This window comes from Fulvia fulva, chromosome 2 (genome assembly GCF_020509005.1).
Source record: "Fulvia fulva chromosome 2, complete sequence".
Classification (NCBI taxonomy): domain Eukaryota; kingdom Fungi; phylum Ascomycota; class Dothideomycetes; order Mycosphaerellales; family Mycosphaerellaceae; genus Fulvia; species Fulvia fulva.
The window spans coordinates 5,797,978-5,809,152 of NC_063013.1; the positions used below are offsets into that span (position 1 = coordinate 5,797,978).

General features: G+C 54.2%; 3 protein-coding genes across 3 annotated transcripts; 1 reads left to right on the forward strand and 2 right to left on the reverse strand.

Annotated features, from left to right (window-relative positions):
* Positions 1–355: 355 nt before the first annotated feature.
* CLAFUR5_03550 (Elongation factor 3) lies at positions 356–3,564 on the reverse strand (the record flags this gene model as incomplete). Its single annotated transcript, XM_047902698.1, has 2 exons — positions 356–3,238; positions 3,289–3,564. 2 exons carry the CDS (start codon positions 3,562–3,564, stop codon positions 356–358), a joined length of 3,159 nt encoding a protein of 1,052 aa, XP_047757481.1.
* Positions 3,565–6,770: 3,206 nt separating this feature from the next.
* CLAFUR5_03551 (uncharacterized protein) lies at positions 6,771–7,391 on the forward strand (the record flags this gene model as incomplete). Its single annotated transcript, XM_047902699.1, has 1 exon — positions 6,771–7,391. One exon carries the CDS (start codon positions 6,771–6,773, stop codon positions 7,389–7,391), a length of 621 nt encoding a protein of 206 aa, XP_047758465.1.
* Positions 7,392–9,052: 1,661 nt separating this feature from the next.
* On the reverse strand, positions 9,053–10,705 carry CLAFUR5_03552 (GATA type zinc finger protein asd-4; the record flags this gene model as incomplete). Its single annotated transcript, XM_047902700.1, has 3 exons — positions 9,053–9,883; positions 10,173–10,263; positions 10,443–10,705. The coding sequence occupies 3 exons, from the start codon at positions 10,703–10,705 to the stop codon at positions 9,053–9,055; spliced, it is 1,185 nt and encodes a 394-aa protein (XP_047758467.1).
* Between the last annotated feature and the right edge of the window lie 470 nt (positions 10,706–11,175).

The following is an 11,175-nucleotide window of genomic DNA, read 5'->3' on the forward strand; positions in this document are numbered from 1 at the left end:
ATGAGAAAGTCATGGGGACCTCGAGCGGCAGGGGAGCCTGACTGCACGACCGCGCTCCAACACGCACAAGTGCGTGAGAGTGGCTGAAGGCACACCAGCCGCTTAGTGAACTGGCGTGCAATGGAGAGACAGCGTGGAGCAGTGGTTGTGAACGTTGCAGTCTTTCGTTTTTGGGAGATCTAGCGCTCTATGCGCTGTCTAATCTAAACAACTAGGGAATCTTGAATTCATGCCGTAAACCGTAACCCAGCCTTTTTCGAAAGCAGAACGCCTAACCCATGCACAGCCCGCAAGTCGTACGCATACACATCATTAGTATGGTCATAGCTATACGTGGCGAAGCGCGGCGAAGCGCCTAGTCATCCTCGTCAGAGAAAACCTCCTCACCGCGCTTGCGGCGGGCCATGCGGTCCTTCTTCTTCTTGCGCAGCTCAGCAGATGTGAGCTTCTTAGCCTTCTTCGTGGATTCGATCTTGTTGCCCATGGCATCAAACTTCTCCTCCTCGTCTTCATCGCCCTTCAGTCTGGGGCCGGCACCCTGACCTTGCACCCAGTTGTGGCCAGATGGGGTCATGCGGCCGTCCATGACTGCCCACACTTCCTCAGTGAGATCCTTGGTGAACTCAGCGGAGTGAGTGATGATGATGACACCACCCTCGAAAGCCTTGATGGCCTTGGATAGAGCACCCAGCGAGTCACGGTCGAGGTAGTTGGTTGGCTCGTCAAGAACGATCAAGTGAGGACGTTGCCACGAGCAAGCGGCAAGCACGACCTTGACACGCTGACCACCGGAAAGACCCTTCATGCGGGAGTGAGAGACAAGCTCAGCATCCAGACCGAAGTTGGCGCAGTGCTGCTCAATCTCCTTTCGCACAAGAGGACGGAACTGTCCAGAGGCAAGAGCCTCCTTCTGGTCGACGTCGGCAACCATCTTCTGGTGAGATTGGATGAGCTCAGTGCGAGGAATCCAGGCGTTGTCTGCAGTCATCATGGGTGTCCACTTCTCGTTCTTCATGCCGATGTTGTCACCAAGAGCGAACGAACACTCGTACTCGTAGGAGTTCTTGAACTTTCTTCGCGAGTGCACGCCGATGACACGACGCTGCGAGCCTTCGATTCTGTAGATCTTGTCCATGGCCTTCTCATCCTCGTCGGTGACAATCTTGTTGGCACGGTCCATGGTCTCACGGTCCTCACCGGTCTGGAAACGCCACTGGATGTACTCGGATGGAGTCTTCTCGAGGTGGTGATCGATGTGTGCGAAAGCGTGCTGCTTGATGTAGGCGATACGGATGTTCTCGTGTTGGTAGACATCACCAGCGGTTGGGATGAGCTCACCAGTCAGAACGTTGACAAGAGTGGACTTGCCAGCACCGTTTGGACCGATGACGGCAATACGGGATCCGAGCGAGCACTGGAAGGTGATGTCCTGAATCTGTGGCTTGGAGGTACCCTCGTACTGGAAGCTCATGTTGGTGACACGAACGATGGCCTTGGCCTTGGTCTTGACACCCTCGAGGAAACCTGGCTCTGGGAACTTGAACTCCATCTCGGATGCACCGAGCTCGTAGTATGAACGTGCGGATGGCACGCGCTTGACGAACTCGCTGAGCTTACCGCGGTAGCGCTTCAGCTTGTACTTCTCGTAGTGGATGACGTGCTGGACAACGTTGTCGAGGAACTTGCTGTCGTGGGAGATGATGATGGATGTGCAGGGCGAGCTGGTGAGGTAGTCCTCGAGCCACTTGACGTTCTTCACGTCCAAGTGGTTGGTTGGCTCGTCAAGCAGGAGGATATCTGGCTTCTCGAACACAGCACGGGCGAGAGCAAGCTTCATCTTCCAGCCACCGGAAAGAGCGGTAATGGGTCCAGAAATCTGTGCGTCGACGAACCCGAATTCGATGAGCTGCGCGCGGATCTCGTCCTCAGTGAGGTTGAGGCCAGCCTCCTTAAGCTTCTTGGAGGTCCACTCGATGGTAGTCATCTCAGTGTCGGCAGAGTCTAAGTCGTGCTCAACGTACACGGTCTTGACCTCGTCCTGCTTGGGGAAACCCTCGACCTGCTCGTTGTTGATGGCGCGCATGAGTGTGGTCTTGCCGGATCCGTTGGGGCCGAGCAGACCGTAACGCTGACCACGCTTGAGGCGGAGATGTGTCTGGTTGAGCAAGATCTTTGCACCGTATGCCAAGTTGAACGTGCAGTTGCACAGGTCCTCGCCCTCCTCCTCATCTGGCTCGACGGCATCTTCAGCTGCGGCACCTGGCGAGGCACGCTTGCGGAGCTGGTCGACAATGTCTGCAGTGTCTGCATCGCCAACAACGGTCTGAACGTATGGGCCGAGGCTTGTCATCCAGGTTGCGCTGTCAGCGTCCTTCTGGTCGACAAGCTGACCACCAATGGCAGCGATGTACTTGAGAAGAGCATCGTTCTTCTCAGCGACCTCCTTGTGCTTGTAGCTCAAAACGTCCTTGAGCTTGCCGAGCACAGTCTCAACGTCGCCGTCGTGCGAAGCCTCTGGAATCTTGCCATCCACGACGTTACCGACGCGGGTAAGGGTGTCGAGACCCTGCTTGGTCTTCTCACGGGCTTCTGGGTCGGCGATGTTGTCGTAGTTGTAGGTGAGTCCAGGCATCAGCTTGGGCAAGAAAGAGGCCACAATGTTGGGGTCCTCGACCAGCTTGCACATGTTGTCGACAATGACTGCGGATTTACGCTTGATGGCAGTCTCACGCTCCTTGAGACCACGCTCGAGGAGTGGGACCATGATGGCCAGTGTTGGCTCGTGGACGTCGGTGACGAAGGTGGTGGCACCGAGCAAGTGAACAGTCTCGGGGACGTTCTCTGGCTTGGCAATACACTTGATGAGCTCAGGAATGAAGCGGTCGATATCCTTGTTGACAATCAACTGACAAACCTTCTCCATTGTGCCGTACGCCTTCTTCTTGATCTCTGGCTTGGTATCCCACATGGCTTCCGAGACGATTGGGATAAGGTCTGGTACCTGGTAGGCAAGCTGTGCTGGTGCGCTCTCGCAGAGAGCCTCGATGCACTCGAGATCGGTCATCTTTTCGGGCCACTTCTGGGCGTTGCGGATCGAGTCGATGAAGCATGGGATGAGGAGCTTGACGGCGTTGGGGTTGACGGCCTTGGTGATGGACAGTGCGGCGTCCTGTGCGGCGACCTTGACGGTGGCCATCTTGTCACCGACAGCGCTGAGGACGGCTGGGAAGATTTGGACCTGAGCACTGTTAGCCCGCTCTCGAGTGTAGTGACTTCGCAAATACGTACCAGAGCGGCCTCGACGGCAGAGCTGAGCTCTGCATGCTTCGCGATAGTCGCAATCGCCTCCGCTGCGTTCTGTCGTACTTCCGCCTTCTTCTTGTCGGTGAGCTGCTTTCGAATCTGCGAAAATGAGGTCTCGATGGCGGTCGACCCTTCCTTTGCTATCTCGCCATTTAGCAATGTGGCCAGCTCCTGGCTGGTGCCCTTGGCTTCGTCTGCGGTCTTTGCGACCGAGAGCTTGGACAACAACTCAGTGACGGCCTTGACCTCGGACTCAGGCATGATGAATTTGGGACGTGTTGGTGTGTGTGAGAGGAAGAAACGAGGGGTGGCGTGAAGTGGTGGGCTTTTGTGCGCTCCTGCCGATTTTTCTTCGGGAGCGTCCGGTAGGAGAATTTATGTGGGGCAGCACTAAATACGCAAGTCGGCCAGTAAGCAAAGCGGCGGTGGTACTGTTTTTGTACACCGGTCGGTCGCGTCGGTGGCAGCGCGTGTCGTGGTTTTCCTCGAGCGATGTATTCTGGATGGAAGTGTTGTAAGAAGTGCGAAATACTTAAATGGCCCGTGCATTCTCATGCTGTCTCTTTTGAGGACAGTCACGTGACTGGCCGGCTTTCTTGGACCCTTGCCGACATTCATCGCGTAGCTTGCGATAGCAGTCTCAACAAATCGCTCTCGGTCTCGACTACCCGCTCACCGCTCTGTAGGAGGAGTCAGCCACTATTCTTGGGGATGGCAGCAGGCAAGTCATCCACGTTCTGCAGATACTTTGGAGACATGACCACCTCATGGCAGTATACAATGTCTATGTGCTAATCATCTTGTAACCGCGAGCTCTTCTTTCACGATCCTGGCCATGAACTTCCTCCACGCTCCACGTCGACAACGTTCCTGCCGGGGCCAATGTACACTCAACTGAAGAACGGTCGCGAACGGTCGTCCCAACGGTCAGAAGACGAGCACCTGCCGTTGCCGCGCTCGCCACGTTCGCGACACAAACATAAGCACTGTGGAGGCAGATCCACTTCCCCAGACGCACAGAGGCTGCATGAGACGCCAAGGTCTCATTTACGAGATCACCACTGGCCATGTCATCTTCCATACACATCTTCAGCCACCCAACCACTTCCGGCCACTGTCGCCGCACCGTGAACTTCGAAATTCTGCCAATGCACGAGCGTCCGCAACGTTGAACACTCGATCGCGCCTCGAGCGTACTCCATTGCCTTTCAACCGCCGACCCGCTGCGCTGCTCTGGTGCCCTTCGAGCAATGCCTTGAACTTTGGGCTCATCTGGTTGGGTGAGACGACGAATCGTCAAAGGCGTTGAAGCTTCATGGCAACAGCCTGCGCAGCACTGCTCTCCGATATGACGCGCGAGCCTTTCTGGCATCTACGCGCTGCTGACGTTCTTCGTACACCTCCTGGGCTTCTTTGACTGTTGGAGCGTTGATGAAGAGGAAGAACTCGCAGCAATACCGGCAATACATTTCGCCACATCCCGCAGTCCGCTGAAATGGTTGGCTACAGATGGGGCACAGATGCGAATCTTGCTCGATGAGAGTTTTGAGAGACTTCGCATCGGGTGGCTGATATTGCCTTAGCGCATTCTTGTACATCCAGTATTTTTTGCGCCAGACCTATATCGGGGCCATACTGCGTCGCACTGCGGGCACCCCATCTTGCAAGGATGCCTGACATCAAGTTGCGCAAGAAGCGCGTCGGACAAGCAATCCCGGCAGACCATGTTGTCGACGCTCAGAAGATGAGATCTGCATCTTGATGGAAGGTAGGCCCATTTCGTAAAGTCCGCACTTGGCTTATCCTCGCAGCAGTAAGCGCATTCGTACGATGTTGGCAGCGGTGGCTGTCGCAGTGCCAGTCTAGTGAGCTTGCACCAAGTACGATGTATCTTGGTCGCCATTTGATGCTTCGACTTGCAGAGTCCTGGAGCAAATATTGATCCTCGTCGCTTGCTTTGTGGAATAGGATTGTCGGCTGTGACGTGCTTCGAGGGAGCCTGTATTGGGTACACACCTGGTCGAAAGCAGCTGGCCGTGCTGAATCGTATCTGGGCTGGCTGTCCGGAGTGTTGATGTGTTGAGAGGCTATGGCTGAAGATACTCGGGGCCAGTTGAAGAGCTTTGCTACCGAGACTTATAATTTTGGTCCAAACGTTGGGGAGTGAAGTTGTAACACTGGTAATACAAGAGGAAATATCTCTCGTACAACCCTGAGGACATAAGGACGCAAGTTACTAGGTACCACACACATGCTTTGGTATCGGCTGACCGCTACTGGGCGCATGTTTGTGTGCCTAGCATTGCATTTACTGCTTCAGATTTCCGGAAGGCTAGCTGCGTAAGCATTTTGCTGACCATCAGATACGTTCGACCCAGCAATACGTTGCGACTGACTCTGCAAGAAATTTATCCCTCGATCTCACGACTTCCCGACAGCATCGAAAGCACCCGCGATGGATTCCCAGATTACCAGTGCCACACGAAAGGCCAGAATCCTCCTGGCCCCTGTAAAGACCATCACCAATATCTACCGGCAAATTGTGCCGGTATACGAATGCTCCCTTTGCATCGAGAAGAAATCGGCTAGACACTACTTACGAAAGCACATCCCGGAGTGCTGCACGGGTCACCTTGATATGAAGGATGACGAACGAATCTGCCGAAAATGTCTGTCCAAGTGGTTCGCCGTTCAGCTCAACAGCGTTTACGTCACAAAGATAGGGTGTCCACGGTGTGCATCGCTATGGCCCTCCGGACACGTATTCAGATTACTGCCATCTGGAGACAGAAAGCTGTACCTGCAATACTTGCGGCGAGCCACTAAACCATACCCAGGGCACATGTACCATCCTCCTGACGCCGAATCACTGGCGACTATGATCAATCAACACCATCGGCTCTGCCCTGGCTGTGCACGACCGTACGAGATCATGTCACCAGGCTGCGGTTACATGATATGCTCATCTTGTCATAGAGGCTTCTACTGGAAAAACACTTTTACGGTGATGGAAGCACATTTGAGACATCGTGCAAATATCAGCGCCTCTGGATACTCGAAGGGCGAAGTAACAAAGACCGTCCATGACTACGCCCAAGTCTTTGGAAGTCTCGGGAACATCAAGAAGTGACCGAGAAGTCATCCGGTATTGCAGAAAGGCAAGCTCACGGAAAGACTTCCGAGGCTGATGGGCAAATAACTACTTTGATAACGGGCTGAGGCATTGTGTTGTGACTGGCTGGCCATGAAGGAGCTTGGGGTATTCAGCCGAGCTCCGTTTGTCATCCAAAATTACGAAGTCAGAACTCGAGACACGCAGGGCACGGCTGTCACATGCTAATCTTGGATATTCCGCCCCACTACGCTGTGCTCCAGCGTAAGCTGTCCCCAGTCTTATTTGCATGCACTTCACAGACACTCAACATATTCCAAACCACCACAGACACTGATTACCAGCAACCGCCAGCATGACAGCTACAGATTGGCCAGGATCCTTACTATCAGAACGACAGTCTGGGCTGTACCGGATGCAACGTGCTCTTGGTGTCAAGACCAGTGGTCGTGACCAGCGCACTCTCAATCGTAAGAACACCGGCATCATCAGCTGCACGATTCTAATCTATACAGTACGGCCCAAATTGGATCCGACCCGCCCGGTACCATTCGTCTCCGAGAAGGACGTCATCTTGGTTGCAGTAGACATCCACGTTCAAGGACCCCACGATACGCCATCGTACATCGAGGTTGGGCTGTCAGCCCTCGACACGAGAGACTTAGCTGGGACTGTGCCTGGGTACGATGCTGCCAACTTCGCTGCCCGCATTACATCTGCCACCTATGTTGGGCACGACACTGCGATTAGCTTTCGTCCCAGTCTCGAAGGCGACTCGAGGCTCCCCGTTTGGATCTCGGGATGTCTGAGGAAAGAGGTCGCACACTGGCTTCACAGAACTTGTCATCGCATCGACGCTTCCGAGATCAAGATCCCACCCAGTGATTTCGCTGCAAACATTGTGCTGGCGACTCACGAGAAGCAAGAACAACTGGGGAAGCTCAGCCTCTTTGGGTGCGATCTCGAGCAGCAGTAAGTCTTTTGTATCCAGTGTTGCAACAAAGCAAGCGAATGCTGGCAGTTACGCGGTCCTTGATGTTCTGGATGTGCGAGAACTCCACCAGGCTTTCCGCGAACGGACATCATGGACACGTTATAGCAATGCGGATGCTCACACCCCCGTATCTTTGGGTCTCGAGGAACTCACGGCAGAGTTGCGAATCACTGCGCCACAAGAGCGCCGATCTGCGCTCCTCTCGCCAAGCGAGCACATGTCGTCCTACAAGCAGCGCTGAAATGTGCCATCAACGATGCCGAGGACAACATACTTCCCTTGTCTACAGTTGTCTGCGATGGTGGAGATCTCCCTGGTCCCGTCGCATATGTGCGAACAGATCGAGAGCGTCTTAACCACACTCTGTCGATCAGGACCACCATGACTGCCAAAGAGATCCAAGAAGAAGTTGGCCCAGCTCACGAACGGCGGCTTCACTTCATGCTTGGGGTCAAGCTGATACTCCTCAAAGCGCTGCAGTAAAGGACTAGCCGATGCGCCTATAGGCGCGCAGACAGCACTACGCTTGCTCTGGAACCCATCTGATCCCCTCCACCAAGTTCCTCCTAAACAACTTTCCACCCTCCACAACCGGAAAACACCAATAATAGTGCGGAAACCCCTCAATAACATCCCGCCTCACCTCCACCCCAACATCCCTCAAAAGACCGTTCCGTCATCTCTAAAATACTCCAAGTCCGTATTGACCACATACGTTCTAGGAAACCCCTTAAACCCCCCAGCCCCCAACGAGCAAGGAAACCACTCAGCCTCACTGCGTTCTGGTGGGACCAGCGGAAGGTGGTGTACGAGTCGTCGATGGGTGTTGGGAATGTTACGTATGGGCCTAGGCGGTAGGCGACCGAGATGACAATGCAGTTGTTCTCGAAGCAGACGGTGCGGCAGATGTGGTCTTCTGTGTCGAGGTTCCCGGCGTGCCAGCCGCCGCCGTGGAGGAAGACGAGGAAAGGAAGGCGGTGATTGTGACCATTGGTATAGGGAGGCGTGTAGATGCGGACCTCGATGTCGTCGTTGATCGCCTCGTCGCCTTGCAACATCAGATTAGCATCCAGCTTTCGGTATGCTCAATTTCACTACTTTCCGTTTACGTGCTTCGATTCCAGGATTTGTTTCCGGCAGTGCTTTGGACAACTGCACGAGCATACCATCGAAGAGCTTGGCTCTTTCTTCCGGGGTATCTGGAGAGGAGGTGGAGCTGCATCCATTCGGGGTCGTACGCAGCCATATTGGGTACCAAAACACAAGCGATCGAAGACAGCCTGGAGAGTGCGGGCAAATTCCTACCAAGAGCCAGTGGACGAACGAACATAAGAACAATGTCGCCCGAAGCTTCAATGCTCAGCTCGTCTACGCTAAATAGCGCTTGCCTAAAGAGGTAGGTGCCGACCCTCAAGCATTCCCACGCGAAGAAATATCACAGCCGAACAGCTGAATCACAGTGCATCTTCTGACATGTGGTGATGGCATGTGTATCGGACTTTTGAGCAGTTTGCATTAGTCCACTTCGGTGGTATTAGCTCAACAGGTGCTATATGGGGTATTCTGGAAAGCAGTTCGTGACCTGCCCGCCCGCCGTCTTTCTCGCGGTGGCAAAACAAGCTCGCTTTTATTCGTCATGTCGTTCATATGCTGGTTCCATCGCCACTGTCGACAGCTGGAGTACTGTTGCCACTTCTGTCGCCCAAGTCGTTGTTCATCTTGACTCTCTTCCTTGCAGGTGAATCTTCGGCCTCTAACTCGGCGATTCTGGCTCTTGCCGCAGCCAGCTCTGCATGCAGGCTCTGCGTTTGTCGCCTAGCCTCCTCTTCGTGTGCCTCCAATTCTCTGACTCGTCCTTGGTACAGGCCATTGATCACCTCCAGCTCATTCGCGCGAGTGCTCAGTTGCTTGTTCTGCTCGATCAGCGCGTCGTAGCTTTGCGAACCATCATTGTGGTTGGTCGAATTGCCGTTCAGTGCGCTGGTCGATGGGCTTGGTTGGCGCAGCGAGAATTGAGGCAGACTAGGGCTGGCGAACGTGTCTGGCGGTAATGTCACCGTGTCGAAGATGTGTTGTGGCGCGATGTTAGGGTTGTGCGGACCGATGTTGGAATCTCCATTGGAGCCCGAGCCTGGAGAAGGGACTCTGTGGTGCTCACCATTCATGCCCATAGGCATACCGTGCTGATGGTGTTGAGGGTGCTGATGGTGTCCAGCATGGGCAAGATCTGGATGTGCAGCCGGGTACCCATTGGAAGCATGTGCCATTCCGTCGCCTCCACCATGGCTGTCTCTCTTCTTGGGTCCCGCTGTCTTGACACGATTCCGACTCTTGATGACATCCGTCTTCAACGAGATTGGACGGGCCCGACCGTGCAACTTCAGGAACAGGCCGCAGGCATTGCATAGGACCGAACCACTCTCATCGCGCCGCCACAACGGTGTCGTCGATGTCTGACAGTTCTGGCAGACAGGCTATGAATGTAAGTTAGCATTGCGATGGCTCTACATTCAAAGTGCCTGTGCCTGAAGGATGTGCACAAGTTTCACGCGGCGGTAGGTGCAGAGCAGACTGGCGACGACGCTGATCGCCTAGTCCAATGCATACACATGCTCGAGCGTTCGCACTCTTCATGCATTCTAATGTTGCTCGCGAAGTTGCGTACATGTACGCCGCAATGCCTTTCCAATTGCGATTCGACGGCCTCCAATCGATAAGGGTTTACTAAGCAGAAATGCGAGACGGGAGGGGAATTCATCTTACCGCGACATTTGACGAGGTTGAAGCAGGCGCCGAGAAGTGTGCAGGCTGTGTCGACATGTGCGCGCTATTGCTTGGGGTGGATGATCGAGTGCTAGAGAAGGAGAAAAGGTCAGAACAGTTTGAAGTTCTTCGGCCAAGCTTATCAGGCGTCTGACCGGGGTGCTACATGTAGCCGAGAGATGAAGACGTGCGAACTGTGAAGCACGCAGCCACGATACCGCCGATCCTCAACTGCATGTGTGCTCCACGTGGAGTCTTGTATTCACTCACCTTCCTTCAGCACTTCCCTGACTTGCTACTGCGATCGGGGCTTGTGCAGCACACGCCGCTAGAGCAGAAAGTGAGCTGCTTCCGTTGCCTGCACCAGCTGTGCCTGCTCCCAGCCCATTGAGCGATGACTGCCGAATGCTCTCGTATGAGTGATGTGAGGCTGTAGATGGAGGTCGTGCGATCTCGAAGTCGTTGTGGTGGACCGTGCTATGCGGGCCAGTCGGGAAGTGCTGAGGCGCGCTCGGAGCAGCGTATTGAAGCATTGGGTGTTTGTGGGATGGGGTGGTATTATCGTGATCGTGATGTAGTCGTGATCCGGATAGCAAAGCGATGGTCTATGGTGTTTGAATGCGAGGAAGCGGAAGGAGGAGGAGTTCTGGCATGCGTCGGCTGGTCAAGTTGTTGAGAATTAGAAGAATGCTGTCTGTGCACGTCGTGTTGTCAAGACCAAGCCTTTTACAAAGTTACAAAAGATGTTGTCACCAAAGACAACGTATGATGAGAAAGTAGGTGCATCTCAAGGATAACAAGTTCCACGCAGCAAGCGATAGGAGAGACAGCAGCACAGAGATCCCTGGCCTCTAGCGGCGCCATGCATTGATCGAGATTGCGCAATTAACATGACCGTACCTGTCGGCCACCATAGATTGATCCCTCTCCTACCTTCGTGCCCGTCGCATATCACAACCAGAAGTAGAAGCAGGTCACAGGATATTGTAGCATCTTTTCGCAT